The sequence below is a fragment of the Pezoporus wallicus genome, unplaced genomic scaffold, assembly GCF_028554395.1.
Source record: "Pezoporus wallicus isolate ANWC-B61680 ecotype Strahan unplaced genomic scaffold, APGP_CSIRO_Pwel_v1 contig_1, whole genome shotgun sequence".
Taxonomy (NCBI): domain Eukaryota; kingdom Metazoa; phylum Chordata; class Aves; order Psittaciformes; family Psittacidae; genus Pezoporus; species Pezoporus wallicus.
In genome coordinates this window covers 1-25,782 of record NW_026639226.1, presented here as the reverse complement: position 1 = coordinate 25,782, position 25,782 = coordinate 1, and the positions used below count along the sequence as shown (strand labels likewise).

General features: G+C 58.1%; 2 protein-coding genes across 2 annotated transcripts; both read right to left on the bottom strand.

Moving 5' to 3' along the window:
• Positions 1–957: 957 nt before the first annotated feature.
• On the bottom strand, positions 958–6,846 carry TMPRSS12 (transmembrane serine protease 12). The gene is made up of 5 exons (XM_057413928.1): positions 6,723–6,846; positions 5,634–5,832; positions 3,051–3,322; positions 1,704–1,846; positions 958–1,203 (listed from the first exon to the last, which is right to left on the bottom strand). The coding sequence occupies exons 1-5, from the start codon at positions 6,844–6,846 to the stop codon at positions 958–960; spliced, it is 984 nt and encodes a 327-aa protein (XP_057269911.1).
• Positions 6,847–7,335: 489 nt separating this feature from the next.
• Positions 7,336–10,849, bottom strand: LOC130601698 (N6-adenosine-methyltransferase TMT1A-like). The gene is made up of 2 exons (XM_057413951.1): positions 10,346–10,849; positions 7,336–7,594 (listed from the first exon to the last, which is right to left on the bottom strand). The coding sequence occupies exons 1-2, from the start codon at positions 10,847–10,849 to the stop codon at positions 7,358–7,360; spliced, it is 741 nt and encodes a 246-aa protein (XP_057269934.1). The 3' UTR covers positions 7,336–7,357.
• Between the last annotated feature and the right edge of the window lie 14,933 nt (positions 10,850–25,782).

Here is a 25,782-nt window from a genome sequence, read left to right as displayed (position 1 = left end):
TCTGTGTTCAGCGAGTCGTGCTGCCAGACATCACGTTAGTACCTTTTTATCCTCTTAAAATAAGTGGTTTTTGGAAAGAGCAGCTTATTTTTCATCATGGAAGTATTAAACAGTAACATGAGTTTGCTCTTTGAGGCACTTACTTTGGATTTACTTTACAGTCTAGATTGTTAAGAGAGTAAAATCTGTATCCTGAGAGGAAGAGCTGTAGTACCTAGTACCGTGCTGGTTATTTCCAAGCAGAAGTCCATTACATGCTTTCTCTGAATTGTACATATTTGTTGAAGCACTTAGATGGTTGCAGATTTTGACCTTGGTAAATAAAGTCGCCAAAACCTGATCCCTGATGGTCCCGATTGATTCTTCATGAGCGTAGCCCTGAGCAAGCGCGCGTGCGTTGGGTGCCGTCGGGTCCCTCAGTGGCCAAGCGGCACCAGCACCCAAGAGCTGCGGCCCTCAGCGCTCGGAGAACGAAGTCACTTGTGCCTAACCGGTAGTGAGCGCTGAAAATCAGGAGGGGAGAAACCTTTTCTCTTCCTGCAGGTTCTTTTTCCCCTCTCCGCTTTTCAGCTGAGCCCTGGGAGGCACGGTTCTGCTCTGCCAGCGTTCACCCAGCAGAGGGGGCAGCTGCCTTCTGCAAAGCGCGTGGTAGTCATTGCTAACGCTTAAGTTTTGATGGCTGGAAAAGCATAGAAAAGAGGTAAGAAAGAAGTATTCTCGGTTGGTTAACATCTCTATGTTCAGTTTCATTACCAGGGTTAAGGCTGTTACCGATCCCTCTGCTGGTGATAATGGACATCAAAAGCAGAAAGGAAAGCACGGATGCGAGCGCAAACACGGCTTGGAAAGCTCAGTGTGTGTCCCTTGGCTCTCGGGTTTATTCTGAAGCAGGCTCTCCTCCCCAAGGTTTACCAGGCAGACCGAACCTCTGCAGCCATGCCCCGGTGGTTTGTCCCTTCAGAGGCTCCACGCAAGTACTGTGGGCGTCAGGCTCAGAAGGACGGGGAGCGGAGCGCTCCTGGGGCTCGCAGCCTTGTTATTCAGCTCCAGTTCTGCTTGTATCCATCTTCTGTATTGGGACACACGGACGTAGATCCCAGGGAATCGTGGTCGGCCACAGCCGACCCCAAAGCTGGCGATCCCCACGAGGTAGTATCTGTTGGTGGGGGGGTGATAGCACGCCAAGGGTCCTCCGCTGTCTCCCTATAGATAAGCAGAAACCCCACTGGTGAAGATACTCCCTTCCAGGGAAGGATGCAGACTAAGGCCAGTAATACATCAGCTAAGTTAACTGGAGAGTAATAACGATGCTAATACGTGGGTAGCACAATGCAGACCAGATCTGGTGGTGCTGGGTGAGACCACCGTGACCAGAACACCACACCTGCATTAGTTTCGGTGTCCTTAACTAAAAGGTGGTTGGTTTTCTTGCTGCACCTTTTCCTTCTAAGGCTTTTCTCCCTGAACACGTATAAATCTGCTTGTGTTCTTTATCTTTTTACTGTGTTATCATGGGTTTGAGATGTGCGTCACCGTCTCATGCTTTTATTCCTGCTGCTCCTTTTGCACTTCTGACGTGTTTTCTGCTTCGTATTTGTGCCATTTTAGTGAATGATGCTACAAATGCTGGTCATCACCATGCCCCTGACGCTCTGGCTTGGGGGTTTCCATAGGGGCAGCTCGGGTGTAATGTTCCTTCTTACCTGGCAGGTATCGGGGCCTCCCCATAGAGAGCCAGCGCAGATCATGTTGTCGTTAACCAGCCCTCCGTAGGCATCAGAACTGTTACAGACATTGGAAGGAATGACTTCCACTTCTGCTTCTTGTAACACCGCTGAAGTTTTACCTTCAGTGCAAGACAGCATATGAAAAGGTGAAATACTCGTGCTATAGCAATTCCTGCTGTGCTTCCCCTGCCCCATTCAGGCTTTAGCTCATTCCTGCGTGTACTTAGTGGGTGACACAGAGATTGTGCCTGCTTCTAACAAACTTCAGTGGGTTAAAGATGTGCGGGCTTCAGAGGTGATGCAGTGTTTGTGCTGACTCGTCTTGCTCAGAGGCTTCAGGGTTGTTGGTTTGCAGTAACACTAAACCATGGGCGAAGCCTTGGGTGGCCTGGTTTAGCGTGAGGTGTCCCTGCCCATGGCAGGGGGTTGGAACTGGGTGAGCTTCAGGTCCTTTCCAACCCAACCCATTCCCTGAGTCTATGATTCTAATAAGAAAGCTTTCTGCAGACAGCACTGAGAACCTGGGAATGTGAACCTAAAGTCAGGCGAGTTCCCTTTCCTGTGGTCAGGTGTTTCAGCAGTTCAAGGAGGTGATCCTGCCCCTCTGCTCTGCTCTCGTGAGACCTCACCTGGAGCATTGGGTGCAGTTCTGGTGTCCTCAACATAAAAAGGACATGGAACTGTTGGAACAAGCCCAGAGGAGGCCACGAGGGTGAGCAGGGACTGGAGCACCTCCTGTATGAAGACAGGCTGAGGAAGTTGGGGCTGTTCAGCCTGGAGAAGAGAAGCTGCATGGAGACCTCAGAGCAGCTTCCAGTGTCTGAAGGGGGCTGTAGGGATGCTGGGGAGGGACTCTTCATTAGGGACTGCAGTGACAGGACAAGGGGTAACGGGTTCAAACTGAAACAGGGGAAGTTTAGATTGGATCTAAGGAGGAAATTCTTTGCTGTGAGGGTGCTGAGGCACTGGAATGGGTTGCCCAGGGAGGTTGGGAATGCTCCATCCCTGGCAGTGTTCAAGGCCAGGTTGGATGAAGCCTTGGGTGACCTGGTTTAGTGTGAGGTGTCCCTGCCCATGGCAGGGGTTTGGAACTGGGTGACCTTCAGGTCCTTTCCAAGCCAACCCATTCCATGACTCTATGTTCCACCTGGAAGAAGAGCGAAGGAACGTGTGCCTTTGGTGGATCTGCTCTGCTCAAAACGGAAACCAGCGCTTGGTGATGTGCGATAAGCCCAGAACCTCAGCAAGCTTGAGGTCAAGCTTGAGTGCCCGGCCCCTGCTGTGAGCTCAGCACCCGCTCAGCACCACAAAGCCCGTCCTTACCTTGCTCTTTCTTGCGTCCCCAGCCGCTGATGAAGCATTGGGTTCCGCTGTGGGCGAGTGGGTCCAGGTGCGCCGGCGGCAGGCAGATGGGCTGGACGGCGCTGCCGTAGCGCACCGCGGAGCCGAGCTCCAGCACGGCCACGTCGTTCTCAAACGTGTCTCTCCTGAAGCCCGGGTGCACCACGATGCTCCTGAGGTATCTCCGGGTGGTGTGGGCACCGGGCTGCCCAAGGTTGTGCACCCCCAAAACAGCCCGCCAGGTGTATGGGTCCCTAATGGGGAGTCAATGTGGGTTGGGCAATTAAGGTCCAGTAAACCCTTTCTTTGGTGTCATTTAACTGATTAACTTGCTGTTGGCTCATGCACCTGGAGGAATACACACTGGAAACCCTGCAGGAACCATGACCTGGAAGGAATTCGGCTGAGCCCCCTTCGGTGTGGCTCGAGCACTCAGTTTCCTATTGCTGGTTATGGCTCTAAAGGCAAATTCAGCTCCGGGGTTTAAGCAGATGCTCGGATGTTGCTTCCCACCCCATCTCAGCAGAGGTTTTCCTTTGGAAAAGGTAAAAGAAGCACGGGTTTATGTGGCAGAAAGGAAGTTGGTTTAAAGCCACGATGCTTACAAAGAGCGTGCTTGTACCTAGCTCGGGGGAACCCGTTCACTAGGAGTTACAAATAATGAATATTTATATTAGATATAGATATATGAACATAAATGTATATATGAACATATGAGCATAAATCTATATAAACATAAATATATATGAACATATGAATAGTCAGTATAGATTAAACATATCAATATATTCATATGAATAGAATGAATGAATAGAAATTGAATAGTTCAACTCATTCACTAGAAGTTACAAATAATTAATATCTGTATTAAATATATATGTGAACATAAATAGATATGAACAAATGAATATTTAGTATAAATATATTAATATATTAAATATACTAATATATTATTCATATGAATAGAATGGGAATGAATAGAAATAGAACGAATAGTTTCATTCTAGTGAATGAAAGTCGTTCACTAGAAGTTAGAAATAATATTTGCATTAAATATGTATATGAACACAAATATATATGGACATGTGAACATAAATATATATCTAAACATAAATATATGTGAACATATGAATATTTAATATAGAATAAATAGATTAATGTATTAAATATATGCTTATATTCAGATATTATTCGTATGAATGTATGAATATTCATATTAATCTTAGGCATAGGGCCAGAGTCATTCACACCTGGTTCCTATGCAGGTAGGAATTGGCCAGAATCCCTGCTGCTATCCAGTGGGAACTGAACCTGGGACGAGCAGAGTGCGGGCTCCAAAGCTCAGCTTCGCCTCCAGCACGCTCCCGGGTGCCAGAGAGCGAATGGGGCTGGAGCCCCCCTCCGGATGAACGCCTGTGGAAGGGCCTTAATGGGAGAACCAAGGAGCTGATCCAGCCCAGCCCTGCGGAACGCCGCCGCTTCCGAAGTCCAGGCATCGCGTTAGCGTTCGGCTTCCCTCGGTCACGGGTAAGCCAACGGGATGGACCTGCCTGAGCGCGTGTGGGTTGTGCAACTGTGCTAAGGGCCACAGCAACGACACCGGGGTGAGGGCTGACGTGCAGCAAAGCTGCTCCGGGTACAGCTGCAAGGCCTCTTCTGAGGGTGCCCAAAGGATGGTAAGGCAGGAAGTGGGGAAATAGCGTGAAACCCAAGGAATTGTGGAGTTTCCCATCTAAATACTGAGTCCTTTCCTTTAAATTTCCACGTAAATTTTAATCATCGTAATTAAGTTATTGACTGTTTTGTTAAATAGTTAACTATTTAGTTAAATGATTAACTAATCGATTAACTCATTTAATAATTAACTAATTAAATAGTTGACTAATTAAATAATTAACTAATTAAATGGCTACTTAATCATTTTCTGTTTGTTTTGCTAGCTTATCAGAATCTACCAAGCAGAAAAATGAGAGCTCCGTGACAAAACCAGCCCCCAGGCTACCAAAACCATCACATCTAAAGCAAAGAGCCCTTCATTGGAAGCACCAGAGGTTGGCCCGGACCCAGCCAGGTGTGAGTATCCAAGGCTTCCTGGTCTTGACTCATAGACTCATGGAATGGGATGGGTTGGAAAGGACCTTAAGATCATCCAGTTCTCAACCCCCCTGCCGTGGGCAGGGACACCTCACACTAAACCAGGTCACCCAAGGCCTCATCCAACCTGGCCTTGAACACCACCAGGGACGGAGCATTCCCAACCTCCCTGGGCAACCCATTCCAGTGCCTCAGCACCCTCACAGCAAAGAATTTCCTCCTTAGATCCAATCTAAACTTCCCCTGTTTCAGTTTGAACCCGTTACCCCTTGTCCTGTCACTGCAGTCCCTAATGAAGAGTCCCTCCCCAGCATCCCTATAGGCCCCCTTCAGCCTGGCCTTCGCGCACTGCCTCTGCGCTCTGAGAACTCAGAACCCCTTTGCTTTGCCTTCTGTCCAGCTGATGCTTTGCTGCTCTCCCGTGGTGCCCTCCTCCCAGTCACCCAGAAGCGGTGCCCGCAGCCCTCCTACCTCCTCCCCGTAAGGCAGTGGCCGGCGGTAAGCACCGAATTCCCATGGACCAAGACTCCTCCACAAACGTGCGCGTATCGGCCGCCACCGCGGTGAAGCTGGAGGCTCACGAGCCACGGCCACGCTCCCACCGCTGCGTCGTGCCCAGCTACGATCCGGGCTCCCGAGCTGCCTTCCAGGAGCGGCCGTTGGCCGCACGCTGCGAAGCGGAACGGGGGCAGTTGCAGGGTGCAGCCTGAAACCCGGCCTGCGGCGCGCTGCCGGCATGCTCAGGGCTTGGGTTCGGTGATGCTTTGGGGTGGGTGTATTTGGTTGGTTGGGGTGGGGGTTGAATCTACAGTTGCTGCGGCAGGGCTGCAGGTGTTTGCAGCTGGAGCCGAGGTGCTGGGGCTGTTTCCTTGGGTTGTATTTAACGCTTGTATTTCAGTGGTTATTCGTGTATGGGCAGCCTGGTCTAGATGAAGATGCTCCTGCTCAAGGTAACCTGGTCTAGATGAAGATGTTCCTGCTCAAGGTAACCTGGTCTAGATGAAGATGTTCCTGCTCAAGGTAACCTGGTCTAGATGAAGATGCTCCTGCTCAAGGTAACCTGGTCTAGATGAAGATGTTCCTGCTCAAGGTAACCTGGTCTAGATGAAGATGCTCCTGCTCAAGGTAACCTGGTCTAGATGAAGATGATGTTCCTGCTCAAGGTAACCTGGTCTAGATGAAGATGCTCCTGCTCATGGTAACCTGGTCTAGATGAAGATGTCCCTGCTCAAGGTAACCTGGTCTAGATGAAGATGTCCCTGTTCATGGTAACCTGGTCTAGATGAAGATGCCCCTGCCCATCACAGGCCTGGAACTGGATGAGCTCTGAAGGTCCCTTCCCACCCCAGCCCTCCTATGTCTGTGATTTCCTGTGTGTGCACGTACTGAGGGTGAGCAGCTTCCAGCCCCCCCCTGCTCCATGAATTCACCTACTTGGGCACAAACGAGGTTTTTCCCGGTGTGTCCATGGGGAGCCACCACACCCCCTCCCTCTCCCCCTCCCTCCCAGCCCCTTCCACCCCGCTCCCTACGCCCGCCGTTGTGCCTCAAGCACGGTACCATCCGGTGCATCCCGGGCCGCCGTCACCACGGCCACGGCACCGACCATCACCGGTGGCACCAGCAGCAGCACCAGCGCGGCCGCACGCAGCTCCCACCGCATCCTCTGCCGGGGGGCACCCATGGAGGTGCGGGTACCAACAGTGGTCGCTATGGCGACGGTGCCGCTCAGTCCCCACCGCGCATCATGGAACGCGGTTGATGCTGGGAGCCGGCCCCGGTACCTTCTGGGGGGGGGGGGGGGTAGCAGCGCCTCAATCAGTGCTTGGGAGCAGGGGGAGAAGGGGAGCAGCTGATCCCAATGGCACTTGGATGCTTCCCAATGGCAGGAATCAGTTACCCGGAGCGGAGCAGCCCCGGGGTGCCGTTAACACCAGTTTAACTCCTGCTGGGATCCTCGGGGTATCCAAGCCAAAGGAGGAAGGATTTGGGATGGGGAAGGTATGAAACAGGCGGATACTTGAGGCAAAGCAAGAGCTCTGACCACGGCGAGCCTCTCCCTTTATTGCAATGAAGCTTTAAACCTCCCGAGCTCCTCAGCTGTCGGAAGCAGGGCTCTCACGACGTGGGCCGCTGGGATTAGGTGGTGCTGTGTTGGTTGTAGGGACGCAGAGGAGGCCCGGCAGGGCGCCGAGCTACTTCACAGCGTAGCCCATGATGTGAGGGTGCGTGGGAGTCCAGGGCAGCGCCACGGTGGTGTGCTGGAGGTGCAGCTCCGAGAAGTCGGCCTCCTCGAGAGCCTTCCACGTCTCCTTCGTGAGGCAGCATCCGTCAAAGAGGAGTTTCCAGGTGGGATGCCAGACCCGCTGCCAGAAGTGCTTCCAGCTGCAAGGGTCGGCGGCCACGTGCTCGAGGAAGTAGAAGGCGCCTCCCTAGGGAACACAAAGTCACCCCAAGGGGAAAGCGTCACCTCCTTCTGCGTCCCGTTCCCTCTCCTGCCCCCCAACTTCCCTGCCTGCTTTGTGCCTGGGAGGTGTTCAATGGGATTCGTGTGAGCAGGGATCCAAAACGCAGTGGTTTCTGCTCCCTCTGGTTCAGTTCCAGTTGAGGTTTGCATAAGGAATCATAGAATGGGTTGGGGTGGAAAGGACCTGGAGCTCCCCCAGTTCCAACCCCCTGCCATGGGCAGGGACGCCTCCCACTAAACCAGGTCACCCAAGGCTTCATCCAGCCTGGCCTTGAACACCGCCAGGGATGGAGCGTTCCCAACAGGGAAATGAAGGGAAACGCGGCAGTCCCACTCAGACCCTCGAGGGGTTGATAACGCAGAGCACTGCCTCGAAAAGGCCTCTTTAGAGGCTGAAAGGAACCCCAAACCCCAGCCTGTTCAAAGCCTTCGCCTGGGTTGGGCTGCAGGGGAATAAAGGGCTGTCAGGGGGCAGGCGGGTGGCTCAGCCCGCTTCTAAAGCGGCTTGTTCGCTAAATAAATGAGTAATAAAGACATAATATAGGGAATAAATACATCATGAAATAAAGAAAATCACGGAAATAAATGAAAGAAAAAGAAATAAAATTAAATAAATTATACACTAATACGCTTCTTCACTAAATAATAATAAATAAATAATACACTAAATAAATACTACACTTGTTCACTAAATAGCACACTTGTTCACTAAATAATAATAATTAATACACTAAATACTACACTTATTCACTAAATAGCACACTTATTCACTAAATAATAATAATTAATACACCAAATAAATACTACACTTATTCACTAAATAGCACACTTATTCACTAAATAATAATAATTAATACACCAAATAAATACTACACTTATTCACTAAATAGCACTTATTCACTAAATAATAATAATTAATGCACTAAATAAATATTACACTTATTCACTAAATAGCACACGTTCACTAAATAATAATAATTAATACACCAAATAAATACTACACATTCACTAAATAGCACTTACTCAATAATAATAATTAATACACTAAATAAATATTATACATTCACTAAATAGCACACTTCTTCACTAAATAAATGAATAATAGACATAATACACGAAATAAATATATAACATAAAGAAATAAATAAAAATAAATTAAATAAATTATACACTAAACAAATAGTACGCTTCTTCACTAAATAAATTAATAATAAAAAAATACACTAAATAAATAGTACACATTCTGTAAATGAATTATTAATAAATAATACACTAAATAAATGCATGATAAAATAAAATAAATGATAAATAAACTAAATCGCTAAGACAGGAGATGAAGACTCCACCTATTCCCTAAATAAGACTCAATGCTGGCTAAAGCAGCTTATTCCAGTGCAGGCTTTCAGGCCTGCTGGGGGAGCGCCCCGACCCCAGTGCACGGTGTGGGTGGGGAGCAGCTCTAAATCAGAGCCTGCCCTCACTGTCCTTGCGGGCCAAGTCAGCAGCGGTTCTCATGGCCAGACCTCGCTTTGTAGGGTTTTAGTCCTAAGCACAGGCCGACCACCCCAAAACCTCCTTTTGCCCTGATTCCCCCCTTTTTCCCTGATTATTTCCCCTTCTTTCCTGTTCCCTCCTTTTCCCCTGATTTCCACCCTTTTTCCCCTGATTTCCACCCTTTTTCCCCTGATTTCCACCCTTTTTCCCCTGATTTCCACCCTTTTTCCCCTGATTTCCACCCTTTTTCCGCGATTTCCACCCTTTTTCCCTGATTTTCACCCTTTTTTCCCTGATTTCCCCCCTCCCTGATTATTTCCCCCCTTTTTCCCTGATTTCCCCCCTTTTCCCTTTTTCCCTGATTTCCCCCCTTTTTTCCCTGATTTTCCCCTTTTTCCCTGATTTCCCCCCTTTTTCCCTGATTTCCTCCCTTTTTCCCTGATTTCCCCCCTTTTTCAAGATTTCCTCCCCTTTTTCCTTGATTTCCCCCCTTTTTCCTTGATTATTTCCCCCCTTTTTCCCGGATTTCCCCATTTCCCTGATTTCTCCCCTTTCTCCCTGATTTCCCCCTTTTTCCTTGATTATTTCCCCCCTTTTCCCTGATTTCCTCCCTTTTTCCCTGATTTCTCCCCCTTTTCCCTGATTTCCTCCCTTTTTTCCTTGATTTTCCCCTTTTTGCCCTGATTTCCCCGTTTCCCTGATTTCTCCCCTTTTCCCCTGATTTTACCCTTTTCCCTAATTTTCCCCCTTTTTCCCTGATTTCCCCCCTTTTTCCCTGATTTCCTCCCTTTTTTCCTTGATTTTCCCCCTTTTTCCCTGATTTCCCCCCTTTCCCTGATTTCTCCCCTTTTTCCCTGATTTCCCCCCCTTTTCCTTGATTTTTCCCCTTTTGCCCTGATTTCCCCCCGTTTTCCCTGATTTCTCCCTTTTCTCCCTGATTTCCCCCCTTTTCCTTGATTATTTCCCCCCTTTTTCCCTGATTTCCCCCCTTTTCCCTTGATTATTTCCCCCCTTTTTCCCTGATTTCCCCCCTTTTCCCTTGATTATTTCCCCCCTTTCCCCCTGATTATTTCCCCCCTTTTTCCCTGATTTTCCCCCGTTTCCCTTGATTATTTCCCCCCTTTTCCCCCGATCCCCCCCTTTCTTTCCCCCTTCCTTTCCCCCAGCGCACTGCCCCCGGGCTGCCCCCCGGTTCCCCCGCTCCTCCCAGCCCGGTCCCCACCTCCCGCAGCACCCGCAGCGCTTCCCCCAGGACGCGGCTCCCGTCGGGCACGGAGCAGAGCACCAGGGTGCAGACCACGGCGTCCTGCGAGGCGCTGGGCACCGGCCGCAGGTCCTCCCCTGCGGCCACGAGGACCCGCTCGTAGCGGACGTGCTGGTTGCGGGCCATGCTCCGCAGGAGGCTCCGCTGGAAGCCGGGGTTGCTGTCGCTGCAGGTGACCCTGCATCCCGGGGGATAGAACTGGAAGTTGACTCCGGGGCCGGTGCCGAGCTCCAGCAGCTTCAGGTCTCCGGAAGGGCTCCTGAAGGCGGGGAGGCTGCGGAACAGCTCCTGCTTCAGCCCCTTGGCTTCCCTCTCGTAAGCGGCGCTGAACCGGGTGAAGAAGAAGGGGAAGAAAAGCCTCCTGCAGAACGGCTGCCAGAGGCCCACCGCGGCCAGGATGCGGATGGGCAGGACCAGCAGCGCGAGGCAGGCGCGGAGGAAGAGGATGGAGGCCTCCTTCATCACGGGGCAGAGCATCCCCACCGAGCGGCCCTCGCTCCTCCGGGGTTTAGGACCCCCGACCCCGTGCTCCTGCCCTCTTGCAGCGCATCCAGCCCCGTGCATCCTGTGCGGTACCGGCTCCGGGCCCGGACGGAAGGGGAAGGCGAGGGCTGCGTCCCAAAGCATTCCCGTGGCACGCTCGGCTCTTGCGTAAGGAAGGGAATGTTTGTCCACAGCCGGTGCCAAGGAACTGGTCGGGTTACAAGCCCTACGTCTTAAAGCAACCGCCTGGAAACCGGGTTTGGGGCGGGAGGTGCGGGGGGGGAACCTAAACCTGCTCCTTTGGGTGCTCCAGGGTGAAGGATGGGGCGCTTTAAGGGGTTAAATCTGTTAAACCCGGGGGAAGAGTTCATTCACAGCCCCCTCGTCAGCAGCCGGGTGAGCGCCGTGAGCTCCTTGCTGCCCCAAAGGCAGGTTTCAGGCCGGCTTTGCTATGGGCTCCTTTGCGGGGAAGGGAGCTGCTTCCCTCAGCTCTCTTCCAGAGGAGGAATCGCGGAACAGGGGGAGAACAGTTGGTTAAATCGGGAATAATGGGATGCAGGGAGCAGCCCCATGGGATGGAGCCAAAAACCGTGCTGAAAGCATCCCATGGAGTTCGGGCGGCTTTGCCAGGGGGCTCGGTTGCGATGGAGACCGGTGCTAAAGTTTAATAGCGTTTAATTGCATTTAATAGCGGCTAATTGCGCTGTTAATTGCTACTACAGGGGAAGGAGGGCTCTAAGTCCCTCCTAAAGGCCGCTGCGCTGTGCCCGGTCTCCGGGCACGGAGGGGATGCGCTGCTGCCCCATGCGCTGCCTCCCCGCTCTGGTGGCGAGGAACCCGGTCCGGACGCAGCCGAATCCTTTTCCCCTTGGGAAGCCGGGAATTCCCTTATGGAAACGGCTCCCGCTCAACGAGGGGAAGCGCTCGGAACGGGGGGGCCCTTTCCAGCCCTTTGTGACACAACAGAGCTGGGGCGGAGCAGGAGCAGGGACCCGCGGTGCCTTCGCCACTCTCCCCGCTTTGCCCTTGCCCGGAGGATGGCAGGGACCCCCCCCAGCACCCCCGGGCTGGGCTGGCAGGAGGATGGAGGGGCCCAGAGCAGAGCCCATGGGGTGCCCACGGTGCTGCCGGAGCGAGAAGGTGAGTGAGGGGCCCCATGGGGCTGGGGGGCAGTGGTGGTGCAGGCAGGGAAGGATGTGCCCGGGCAGCCGGGGAGGGAGCAGCGCTCCCCTATGGAGTCATGGAATGGGTTGGCTTGGAAAGGACCTGAAGCTCATCCAGTTCCAACCTCCCTGCCATGGGCAGGGACACCTCACACTAAACCAGGTCACCCAAGGCTTCATCCAACCTGGTCTTGAACACTGCCAGTGATGGAGCATTCCCAACCTCCCTGGGCAACCCATTCCAGTGCCTCACCACCCTCACAGCAAAGAATTTCCTCCTTAGATCCAATCTAAACTTCCCCTGTTTCAGTTTGAACCCGTTACCCCTTGTCCTGTCACTGCAGTCCCTAATGAAGAGTCCCTCCCCAGCATCCCTACAGCCCCCTTCAGATACTGGAAGCTGCTCTGAGGTCTCCACGCAGCTCCAGGCTGAACAGCCCCAACTTCCTCAGCCTGTCTTCATAGGGGAGGGCCTCCAGTCCCTGCTCATCCTCATTGTCTCCTCTGGGCTTGTTCCAACAGCTCCATGTCCCTCTTATGTTGAGGACACCAGAACTGCACCCAATGCTGCAGGTGAGGTCTCACGAGAGCAGAGCAGAGGGGCAGGATCACCTCCTTGGTCACGCTCCTGTGGATGCAGCCCGGGATACGGTTGCTTTCTGGGCTCAAGCACTCACCGATGGCTCGTGTTCATTTTCTCATCCACCAAAAGGACCGGAGCCCCTCGGCATCCTGCCCTGCTCTCCTCCTTCTCCTCCTCCTCCTCTTCCTCCTCCTCCTCCCTCCCCTTCCTGCTCCTTACCCTTGTACCACCTCGAGTGGAAGAGCATCAAACACATCGAAGCCTTCAACAACAGCCCCGTAAAGGTAACAGCATCCCCTGACGGGGCCCCGCTGCCGGCTGCCGCATCCGTGGGTCCCCTCTCACGCTTCCCATCCGTGGGTCCCTTCTCACGCTTCCCATCCGTGGGTCCCCTCTCACGCTTCCCATCCGTGGGTCCCCTCTCACGCTTCCCATCCGTGGGTCCCTTCTCACGCTTCCCATCCGTGGGTCCCCTCTCACACTTCCCATCCGTGGGTCCCCTCTCACACTTCCCATCCGTGGGTCCCTTCTCACACTTCCCATCCGTGGGTCCCTTCTCACGCTTCCCATCCGTGGGTCCCCTCTCACACTTCCCATCCGCCCCTCTCACGCTTCCCATCCGTGGGTCCCCTCTCACACTTCCCATCCGTGGGTCCCTTCTCACACTTCCTATCCGTGGGTCCCCTCTCACGCTTCCCATCCGTGGGTCCCCTCTCACGCTTCCCATCCGTGGGTCCCTTCTCACGCTTCCCATCCGTGGGTCCCTTCTCACACTTCCCATCCGTGGGTCCCTTCTCACACTTCCCATCCGTGGGTCCCTTCTCACACTTCCCATCCGTGGGTCCCTTCTCACGCTTCCCATCCGTGGGTCCCTTCTCACACTTCCCATCCGTGGGTCCCTTCTCACGCTTCCCATCCGTGGGTCCCTTCTCACGCTTCCCATCCGTGGGTCCCCTCTCACACTTCCCATCCGTGTCTCCGTGCCCCCCCTCGTTGCCAGGGCTTGCGCCTCAAGATCGATTTCCTCACCAGCATCTGCAGCGTGCTCCGAGCCGCCCGGCTCCACGGCCTGCAGGAGGGCCTGGCCGCCTTCTGCCGCAGCCACCGCCTCATAGAGAACATCAGGGTGAGAGGGGCAGCACCCATGGGGTGGGTGCCGGCGGCACCGGCTCCCCCCCCTCACCCCCCGTGCCCTGCAGATGCTGCTGGAGCAGGAGCTCATGGAGCAGGTGCTCACGGCCGTGCGGCACCTCGCCATGGAGGTCATCGCGGAGCTCAGGTACCCGCGCGTCCCTCCCGGGCGCCGCTTTGACCCCCAGCGCCAGCACCCATCCGGACCCCCGTGTCCCGGCAGCTCGCTGGAGGCGGTGCTGGTGGGCCAAGAGAGAAGCCTCCTGGAAGCCTGCTTCAGGAGCGTGTTCCTCCTGCCCCCGGATCACGACCTCATGCACTCCTGCCCTCTGCTCTACGCCGCGGTAAGGGCCAGGGGAGACACAGCTGCCCCGTGCTGGGATCCTCATAGGGGCATGGAATGGTTTGGGTTGGAAAGGGCCTGAAGCTCGTCCGGTTCCAACCCCCCGCCATGGGCAGGGACACCTCACACTAAACCAGGTCACCCAAGGCTCTGTCCAACCTGGCCTTGAACACCACCAGGGATGGAGCAATCACAACCTCCCTGGGCAACCCATTCCAGTGCCTCAGCACCCTCACAGCAAAGAATTTCCTCCTTAGATCCAATCCAAACTTCCCCTGTTTCAGTTTGAACCCGTTACCCCTTGTCCTGTCACTGCAGTCCCTAATGAAGAGTCCCTCCCCAGCATCCCTATAGGCCCCCTTCAGACACTGGAAGCTGCTCTGAGGTCTCCACGCAGCTTCTCTTCTCCAGGCTGAACAGCCCCAACTTCCTCAGCCTGTCTCCATACAGGAGGTGCTCCAGTCCCTGCTCATCCTCGTGGCCTCCTCTGGGCTTGTTCCAACAGTTCCATGTCCTTTTTATGCTTATCCTCCTTCCTCCCACCACAGGATGCTTCTCTTGGTGCACCCACTCATTCAGCCACTGGCCTCCATCAGTGAAGGCTGTACCCGGGCAGGATGACACTGGGAAGTGCTGCATCACACGGGAAAGGGCTGGGCTTTGTTTTCCAGCCCTCACCCATCTGTCCCCCCCCTGTGGGCCTGGCCCCATGCAGAGCCCTGCCTGCAGCAGGTTGCCCGCCCCTGGCTCTCTCCATGAGGGCAGGGGCCGGATCAATGCCCTGGGCAGGGGAGGAGGCAGCCAAATCACTGCCATTCCTCTCAGAGCAGCTTCCAGGGTCTGAAGGGGGCTATGGGGATGCTGGGGAGGGACTCTTCATTAGGGACTGCAGTGACAGGACAAGGGGTAACGGGTTCAAACTGAAACAGGGGAAGTTTAGATTGGATCTAAGGAGGAAATTCTTTGCTGTGAGGGTGCTGAGGCACTGGAATGGGTTGCCCAGGGAGGTTGGGAATGCTCCATCCCTGGCAGTGTTCAAGACCAGGTTGGACGAGGCCTTGGGTGACCTGGTTTAGTGTGAGGTGTCCCTGCCCATGGCAGGGGTTGGAGCTGGATGAGCTTCAGGTCCTTTCCCAGCCACCCCGCTCCGTGATTCCACGACTCCGTGTCCTTGCAGACCCTGCGCTCCATGGACAAGATGCTGCTGAGCGTTGTGCTCTGCGTCCAGACCTCGAGGCTCAGCGAGGAGCTGCAGATGGTCCTGCAGGTCCGGAGGCTGCTCAGGGGGTGCAGCGGGGGCCGTTCCTCACGGGCCAGGAGCGCGTTGTCCCTGTAGGGAGGGTGCCCATCACTTGGCTCAAGGCTGGCTCCCTGCCTGCAGATGCTGCTGGACTTCACCTACTGGGACAACGAGGACGTGCGGGAGAGGGCCATGGGCAGGATCTTGACCCTCACCTACCGCCTGTCCGAAAACACCACCCTGGAGGCAGGGAGCACTCCGAGCATCCCCCCCCCATCCCCATCCCCATCCCTGCACCCCGGGCTCCGCTCCGCGTCCCCCAAAACCCATCCTTAGCCGCAGGGCTTGGACCCCGCTCACCCCTGCTCTGCCTTTCCCCAGGACTGGCACCGCAGTGGAAGCAGCACCTATGGCCCCATCTGCTATGGGGACTTCCCCATCCCCATCCTGGGGCAGCTCCTGGGCCGGGCCATGGTGCTGCGCGCCTCGGATTTGACCGTCGGCGGCCAGGCCCTGGATACGCTCATCTGCTTGTACGAGTTCGTGCAGAAGCAGACAAGTAAGGGAAGCTGCCGCGGCCTTCAGCCCCCTGCATGGGGCCCTTTCTCTTCCCGGCCCCCTTTGTCCCTCCAGCTTCTCCCTGCAGCACCCAGCCGCGGGCTCTGATCGCGGCCAGGACCCATCCTCTGCTGCGCATCCTCCTCCTCTCAGCATCTCAGATGCTGCTGCTGTGTGGTACCCAGCGCTGCAGCCACCCCGAGCCCTGCAGCCACCCCTGAGCCCTGCAGCCACCCCTGAGCCCTGCAGCCACCCCGAGCCCTGCAGCCACCCCTGAGCCCTGCAGCCACCCCTGAGCCCTGCAGCCACCCCTGAGCCCTGCAGCCACCCCTGAGCCCTGCAGCCACCCCTGAGCCCTGCAGCCACCCCTGAACCCTGCAGCCACCCCCGAGCCCTGCAGCCACCCCTGAGCCCTGCAGCCACCCCTGAACCCTGCAGCCACCCCTGAACCCTGCAGCCACCCCAAGCCCTGCAGCCACCCCTGAACCCTGCAGCCACCCCTGAGCCCTGCAGCCACCCCTGAACCCTGCAGCCACCCTGAACCCTGCAGCCACCCCTGAACCCTGCAGCCACCCCTGAGCCCTGCAGCCACCCTGAACCCTGCTCCCCTGAACCCTGCAGCCACCCTGAACCCTGCAGCCACCCCTGAGCCCTGCAGCCACCCCTGAGCCCTGCAGCCACCCCTGAACCCTGCAGCCACCCCTGAACCCTGCAGCCACCCCTGAGCCCTGCAGCCACCCTGAACCCTGCTCCCCTGAACCCTGCAGCCACCCTGAACCCTGCAGCCACCCCTGAGCCCTGCAGCCACCCCTGAGCCCTGCAGCCACCCCTGAACCCTGCAGCCACCCCTGAACCCTGCAGCCACCCCCGAGCCCTGCAGCCACCCCGAGCCCCCCTTTCCCTGGTCAGTGGGGAGCAGACCCCTTCGAGCATCACCCCGGGCTGTGCCCCCCCCCCAGTGCCCGTAGCCAGAGGCTGCCCCTGCCGCCCCTCTCGCAGCCAGTTTTGGGGTGGGTTTGGGAGCTCCTGCGGTCCCGTCCCCCCCCCCCCCCCCCCCGTGTTCAGGCAGGTTCCGCGCAGGGGGTGAGGAGGTGAAGCTCAGCTGCGGCCCCCACAGCACCTCCCTGCTGCACGCACCCAGCACCAAGGACTTCCTCCTGGTAGGAAAGAGCCCGCAAGCAGCAGGGCTTGGGGGGGGGCCGGATCCTGCCCTTCCCCGGCTCAAGGGGACGCGACCGTGACCCCCCTGCTCCTTTCCTCCCTGGCACCCGAAGCTGTTCGCAAAGCACCTCCATCCTGCCGAGAGGAGGGACCTCATCCTCATGGCCATCAAGGGGCTGCGGGGCTCCAACCCCTGCGAGAACCAGGGGGCAAGAGACATCCTGGACGTGGCCATGAGAGACCCCCACTTCTGGCTGGAGGACGTGAGTGGTCCAGGGATGCTTCGCTCCGCATCCCCATCAGGCTTTGTCCCTGCATCCCGAGGCCGGGAGGGGTCTGGAGCATCCCGGTTCTCCTGCAGGTGCCCGGGATCGTGGGCTCCATCCAGGAAAACCTGGGAGCCGTGGAGATGGAGCCAGCCCGGCAGAGCGTGGTGTCGCTGCTCGCGGTGCTGAGCGCCCAGCACCCCGTGCTCATGGCCGTCAGCCTGCTGAGGCTCGCATCGCCTCAGGACAGGTTCGTGCTCCATGGGGACCAGAAGGACGCGGAGCCTCCAGGAGCCGGGAATGCCGCAGGATTCCCATGAGGACCAGGGCATCCCCGCCTCCTCCACCACGCTCCTCCCGACCCCGTCCGGAGCATCCTCATCCTCTCCCTCCTGCCCGGGGCATCCCAAGCGATGGATGCTCAGGACCACGCTGCTGCCGCTCGGCCCTGCTGACTCCGCACCGTGCCCCACAGCGCTGGCGCCGACCTGTGGGACCTGATGCTCTCCTTGCCGCAGAGCCTGGAGCTGATCCTCACGGAGCTGCTCCCGCAGCCTCGGGATGCGGGGGACTTCTTCCTCCATGCGGATGTGAGTCCCCAGCCGAGCCCCGCGGCCGCCTTCACTGAGCCCTGCAGGCTCTGACCCTGTCTCTGCTGCAGCCCGGCGCTTCCAGCGGCTTCCAGCCCAAGCAGGATGAGTCCCAAGCTGAAGGCCTGGCCACGGCCTCCCTGCTGCTCAGCACCCTCCTCGTGCTGTCCGAGACGCCCGCTATGGTGAGCAGGGCATCGCCGGGGGGAGCCCCGCTTGCAGCTGGACCAGGGGCACCCCTCCAGGGTGCTGGTGACGGAGCAGGGGCTGGTGGTGGTGGGGGGGGATCCTCTCCCCCCCTATCCCCATCAATGTGCCCGGAGCCATCGCGTTCCCGTCGGCACAAGGAGCCCGCTCCCTCCCCGCAGGCTCAGCAGATGAAGGCGCTGCTCCCTCGCATCCTCTTCGTGCTGGAGCGAGGCAACGAAGGGCTCAAGCTGGAGGTGCTGCGGCTGCTCCGGAGCGTGCTGAGCCAGCTGCGGCCGGGGGAGGCCGGCCCCATGGCCCTGCAGCTGCCCCCCCACCTCCTGCCCCTCTTGCACGAAGTACGGGGGCCCTGCTCTTTGGGGTGGGGGGGGGGGTCCCCGGCCCTTCGCATCCCATCCCGTTCGATCCCGGAGCTCCCCGCTCAACGCCGCTTCCCATCAGGGATGGCCCCGGCTGCGGGAGCTCAGCATCCGCCTCTTCCGGAGCCTGCTGGGCTCCGTGGTGGGCACCGACAAGGAGAGGATGAAGAGCAGCGCCCGCCTCTTCCTCCTCCCGCTCTTCCTCCACGCGTGGGACCAGGCTGACGGCGTGGCCGAGGTACGGGGCTCGGCACGGGACGAGGCTGAGCTCCAGCCCCGCTCCGGGATGCGCGGACACGGATGCTCCCCTGCTCCAGCGTCCCGGCACCGCTCGCATCCCTTCGGACGGAGCCCGCATCCCGGTCCCCAAGGGGCAGGAGCGAAGCCGGGGAGGGAGGGGGGGGAGCGGGATGCGAGGCCCCGGTCCCTCTGCCCACCTCTGCCCTCCCGCAGGCCGCCAGGGAAGCTCTGCTCGCTGCCGCCGAGCTCCTGCGCTGGACGGAGCTCCAGCGCCTCCTGCAGCCCTGGCAGCCCTGGGGGGTCAGGGAGTGCTTGGTGAGCGCAGCCCCGGCGCCCAGCACCCGCCTGGATGAGCGCCGGCTCCATCCCCGGCGGCTCCAGCTCATCCTTCCCTGCATCCCGCTTGACCCACGGCTCCCTCCAGGCGGTGCAGAGCAGGAGCAGGGCTGAGCAGTGCCTGTACCAGAGCCTGGAGTACCTGGTGGATGCTCAGGCCCCCATCCGGGAGGCGGCCGTCAGGTTCCTGGGTGAGCAGGGTCCCCATCTGCGCCCCGCCCCACGGCTTCGCCTCCCTGCCTGCCCCACAGCTTTCCCTCCCTGCCTGCCCCACAGCTTTCCCTCCCTGCCTGCCCCATGGCTTTCCCTCCCTGCCTGCCCCATGGCTTTCCCTCCCTGCCTGCCCCATGGCTTTCCCTCCCTGCCTGCCCCACGGCTTCGCCTCCCTGCCTGCCCCATGGCTTTCCCTCCCTGCCTGCCCCATGGCTTTCCCTCCCTGCCTGCCCCACGGCTTTCCCTCCCTGCCTGCCCCACGGCTTTCCCTCCCTGCCTGCCCCATGGCTTCACCTCCCTGCCTGCCCCATGGCTTCGCCTCCCTGCCTGCCCCACGGCTTCGCCTCCCTGTCTGCCCCACGGCTTTGCCTCCCTGTCTGCCCCATAGCTTTCCCTCCCTGCCTGCCCCACAGCTTTGCCTCCCTCTCCTACCCCTGCCCGTGCTGCTGGGCGCCGTGCTCAGCCCCATGCCCCGATGTGGGCCAGAGGGGCTGAGGATGCTCTGCACCCAGGGCTGGCTGCGCGGCCCTATAGGGGCAGCGACCCTGTGATGCTGCTGCAGATCTGTGGAGGTGAGGAGCAGGCACGGTCCTTGGGGGGGGGGGGGGAGGATACCAGGGTGCACCCCAGGGTGGGGTGGGGGGGGGCTCATCCCAGCTCTGCTCCCTTTGGATGCAGCCCTCGAGTCGATGCTGGACGACGGCGACGCCGCGGTCCAGTCCCTGGTGCATCAGAACCTGCTCATCCTGAGGTCTCCAAGGGGCCGCCGAAGATCAGGATGGGCCCCGCCATGGCTGTGGTGCTGGTGCTGCTGAGCACGGCGCTGCCCTCCTCATAAAGCTGCTCCAAGCGCCCCAAAGCCGCGGCGTCCCTGGGACGTGGCACCACCAAGGATGGGGGCATAGGAAACGTGGTCCTGGCTCTGGGGCATCCCAGGGAGCATCAGCGGTCCAGGATGGGTAAAGGAGGATGCTAAGGGGGATGGATGCTGCCTGGCCCCGTGCGTGGACCAAAGGGGCCCATGGCAGGGCCTGGCATGGAGCGGAGCTGGAATTGCAGGGCTGGAAGCCTGCGGAACAGAGGGGAGGCTCCCAGCTTCCCAGGGCATTCCGGAGGCAGCAGGGGTGGGCCTGGGGGGAGCAACACCCAGGTCAATGGTGATCAGCCCTTGTGTGCTACAGAGGCATGAGGCTGGGGCTCATCCTGCCCCTGTATCCCCTATTGGGGCTCATCCTGCCCCTGTATCCCTATTGGGGCTCATCCTGCCCCTTTATCCCCTATTGGGGCTCATCCTGCCCCTGTATCCCTATTGGGGCTCATCCTGCCCCTGTATCCCTATTGGGGCTCATCCTGCCCCTGTATCCCTATTGGGGCTCATCCTGCCCCTTTACCCCTGTTGGGGCTCATCCTGCCCCTTTATCCCCTATTGGGGCTCATCCTGCCCCTTTATCTCTCCTGGTGCTCATCCTGCCCCTGTACCCCTATTGGTGCTCATCCTGCCCCTTTACCCCTGTTGGGGCTCATCCTGACCCTGTATCCCTACTGGGGCTCCTCCTGCCCCTTTATTCCCTATTGGGGCTCATCCTGCCCCTGTATCCCCATTGGGGCTCATCCTGCCCCTTTATCCCCTATTGGGGCTCATCCTGCCCCTGTATCCCCATTGGGGCTCCTCCTGCCCCTGTATCCCCTATTGGGGCTCATCCTGCCCCTTTACCCCTGTTGGGGCTCATCCTGCCCCTTTATCCCCTATTGGGGCTCATCCTGCCCCTTTACCCCTGTTGGGGCTCATCCTGCCCCTTTATCCCCTATTGGTGCTTGTCCTGCCCCTTTATCCCCTATTGGTGCTTGTCCTGTATCCCCATTGGTGCTCATCCTGCCCCTGTATCCCCACTGGGGCTCATCCTGCCCCTTTACCCCTATTGGGGCTCCTCCTGCCCCTGTATCCCCATTGGGGCTCCTCCTGCCCCTTTACCCCTGTTGGTGCTTGTCCTGTATCCCCTATTGGGGCTCATCCTGCCCCTGTATCCCCACTGGGGCTCATCCTGCCCCTTTACCCCTGTTGGTGCTTGTCCTGTATCCCCATTGGGGCTCATCCTGCCCCTGTATCCCCATTGGGTCTCCTCCTGCCCCTTTATCCCCTATTGGGGCTCCTCCTGCCCCTTTACCCCTCTGGTGCTCCCCATGGCAGGGTGCGAGGGGCCGTGCACGGGGACCGGGGTGCCCAAGGCCCAGGGGCTGCTTGGGGAGCTCCTGGCTTCCACCGGGGCCGTTTCCCTTTGCTTATTTGGTGCTTTGGGCCCCATTTTGCGCTGGTGGTTTTTGGTCACGGCACCACTGCTGTGGTTGGATGGATGTGGGGCTCGCCATGGGCAGGGGATGCCCAGGACCAGGTTTGAGTCTGGGCACAATGGGCATTGGAGCAGGGGCTGGATGTGTGCTCCAGGACACGATGGATGCATCCAGATGGAATGATGGTGCTGGATGGATTGCCATGGTGCTGGCACCACTGGAGCTGTGCTCCAGGACACGATGGATGCATCCCCATGGAATGATGGTGCTGGATGGATTGCCATGGTGCTGGCACCACTGGATGTGTGCTCCAGGACACGATGGATGCATCCCCATGGAATGATGGTGCTGGATGAAGGATTGCCATGGTGCTGGCACCACTGGATGTGTGCTCCAGGACACGATGGATGCATCCCCATGGAATGATGGAGCTGGATGGATTGCCATGGTGCTGGCACCACTGGATGTGTGCTCCAGGACACGATGGATGCATCCAGATGGAATGATGGTGCTGGATGGATTGCCATGGTGCTGGCACCACTGGATGTGTGCTCCAGGACATGATGGATGCATCCAGATGGAATGATGGTGCTGGATGGATTGCCATGGTGCTGGCACCACTGGATGTGTGCTCCAGGACACGATGGATGCATCCCCATGGAATGATGGAGCTGGATGATGGATTGCCATGGTGCTGGCACCACTGGAGCTGTGCTCCAGGACACGATGGATGCATCCAGATGGAATGATGGTGCTGGATGGATTGCCATGGTGCTGGCACCACTGGAGCTGTGCTCCAGGACATGATGGATGCATCCAGATGGAATGATGGAGCCGGATGGATTGCCATGGTGCTGGCATCACTGGATGTGTGCTCCAGGACACGATGGATGCATCCCCATGGAATGATGGAGCTGGATGGATTGCCATGGTGCTGGCACCACTGGATGTGTGCTCCAGGACACAGTGGATGCATCCAGATGGAATGATGGAGCCGGATGGATTGCCATGGTGCTGGCATCACTGGATGTGTGCTCCAGGACACGATGGATGCATCCACATGGAATGATGGTGCTGGATGAAGGATTGCCATGGTGCTGGCACCACTGGAGCTGTGCTCCAGGACACGATGGATGCATCCAGATGGAATGATGGTGCTGGATGAAGGATTGCCATGGTGCTGGCACCACTGGAGCTGTGCTCCAGGACACGATGGATGCATCCCCATGGAATGATGGTGCTGGATGGATTGCCATGGTGCTGGCACCACTGGAGCTGTGCTCCAGGACACGATGGATGCATCCAGATGGAATGATGGAGCCGGATGAAGGATTGCCATGGTGCTGGCACCACTGGAGCTGTGCTCCAGGACACAGTGGATGCATCCAGATGGAATCATGGAGCCGGATGAAGGATTGCCATGGTGCTGGCACCACTGGAGCTGTGCTCCAGGACACGATGGATGCATCCAGATGGAATGATGGTGCTGGATGAAGGATTGCCATGGTGCTGGCACCACTGGAGCTGTGCTCCAGGACACGATGGATGCATCCACATGGAATGATGGTGCTGGATGGATTGCCATGGTGCTGGCACCACTGGAGCTGTGCTCCAGGACACGATGGATGCATCCAGATGGAATGATGGTGCTGGATGAAGGATTGCCATGGTGCTGGCACCACTGGAGCTGTGCTCCAGGACACGATGGATGCATCCAGATGGAATGATGGAGCTGGATGAAGGATTGCCATGGTGCTGGCACCACTGGATGTGTGCTCCAGGACACAGTGGATGCATCCACATGGAATGATGGAGCCGGATGAAGGATGCCATCCTCATTTCCCACCTAAATCCCCATCTGCATCCTGCCTCCCATCTCTGGTGCCTGCTCCCAATGGCCCCTAATGCCCCCCCCATATAACATCACCTTGCCGTGGCCCTGGCTGGGTTCAATGTGCCCCCCCTCTTTAACACCCCCCTGCCATGGCCAAGGGGGGGGGTTTAAACCCACCCCCATTTAACACAACCCATCCATGGCCCCAGGATGGGTTTTATTGTGCCCCCCCCCATATCAATGTTGCAGCCCCAGGGGTGGTTTTCAATGCCCCCCCCCTTACAGCATCACAGCAGAAGGGACCTGCCCCAAGCATGGGGGTCCCCAAATGGGGCTGGAAATGTCGTGTCCCCCCCCCATGTGATCTCTCCCCTTCTCTCCCCCCCCCCCCAATTCTTCAATCTCTGCTCCTGATTCATGCCCCCCCCCCCCCAAGGGGTGATCCCCACATCCCTTAGGATCAGGCGCTCCCCTTCCTCCCACCTCCAATCCGTGTTCAGGACCCTGGGATGGGTGGAATAAAACCATTTTACTGCTCCCTTTTTGGGGTGCCCCCCCCCCCCCAAAGGAAGCAATGGGGGGGGGGGGTGATTCCTCACTCCTGGAGCAGGTCGAAGATGTCGGGGTCGACGCTGGCGCAGCGCAGGCAGGCGCGGAGCTGCGGCGCCGTGGCGCGGGCCCCGTGGCGGCGGCTCCAGTCCCGGAGCATCTCGAAGCTCTGGAGCACGAGGTTGTGGGGATGATCCTCCCGGATCTGCTCCAGGCGGCTCTTCCCCAGCCCCAGGCAGGCGATGCCGACCTCCTGCCACTCCCGGCCCAGGCGCTGAGCCACCCGCATCAGCTCCCGCTCCGAGAGGCGTCGAGGAGGAGGCGGGGACGGATGCAGGGATGCAGGCGCCGCAGCATCCTCATCCTCCTCCTCCATGGTAACGGATGCGTCGTCATCCGGCGGGAGCTGGAAGCGCTGGACCAGGTCGAGGCGGCCCACACGGCGCAGGAGCCCCGCGGTGATGGCCAGGGAGCGGGATGGGAAGCGTTGGAGCAGGAGGGAGCAGAGCTCCGGGCGGGAGGCGGGAGCCAGAATCCCGCTGGGAATGTGGTCCCCAAGCAGGAACTTGAAGCGATGCAGCTCCTCCTCGCTCAGCTCCTCCTGCAGCGCCAGCAGCTGGGACCGCTCCGAGGCTGACATCGGGGTGGGGGCATCAGCACCCAATGGGGAGCTGGGGATGGGGGGGAATCAGCACCCAATGGGGAGCTGGAGATGGGGGGGGGCATCAGCACCCAATGGGGATGGGGGGGAATCAGAGCCCAATGGGGATGGGGGGGAATCAGCACCCAATGGGGATGGGGGGGGATCAGAACCCAATGGGGATGGGGGGGATCAGAGCCCAATGGGGATGGGGGGAATCAGCACCCAATGGGGATGGGGGGGAATCAGAACCCAATGGGGATGGGGGGGGATCAGAACCCAATGGGGATGGGGGGGAATCAGAACCCAATGGGGATGGGGGGGGATCAGAACCCAATGGGGATGGGGAGGGAATCAGAACCCAATGGGGATGGGGGGGATCAGAACCCAATGGGGATGGGGGGAATCAGAGCCCAATGGGGATGGGGGGGATCAGAACCCAATGGGGATGGGGGGGGATCAGAACCCAATGGGGATGGGGGGGATCAGAACCCAATGGGGATGGGGGGGGGATCAGAACCCAATGGGGATGGGGGGGATCAGAACCCAATGGGGATGGGGGGGATCAGAACCCAATGGGGATGGGGGGGAATCAGAACCCAATGGGGATGGGGGGGGGGGATCAGAACCCAATGGGGATGGGGGGGATCAGAACCCAATGGGGATGGGGGGGGATCAGAACCCAATGGGGATGGGGGGGGGAATCAGAACCCAATGGGGATGGGGGGGAATCAGAACCCAATGGGGATGGGGGGGATCAGAACCCAATGGGGATGGGGGGGGGATCAGAACCCAATGGGGATGGGGGGGGATCAGAACCCAATGGGGATGGGGGGTATCAGAACCCAATGGGGATGGGGGGGAATCAGAACCCAATGGGGATGGGGGGGATCAGAACCCAATGGGGATGGGGGGGGGATCAGAACCCAATGGGGATGGGGGGGGGGTATCAGAACCCAATGGGGATGGGGGGGGGATCAGAACCCAATGGGGATGGGGGGGATCAGAACCCAATGGGGATGGGGGGGGATCAGAACCCAATGGGGATGGGGGGGATCAGAACCCAATGGGGATGGGGGGGGGAATCAGAACCCAATGGGGATGGGGGGGATCAGAACCCAATGGGGATGGGGGGGATCAGAACCCAATGGGGATGGGGGGGGGATCAGAACCCAATGGGGATGGGGGGGATCAGAACCCAATGGGGATG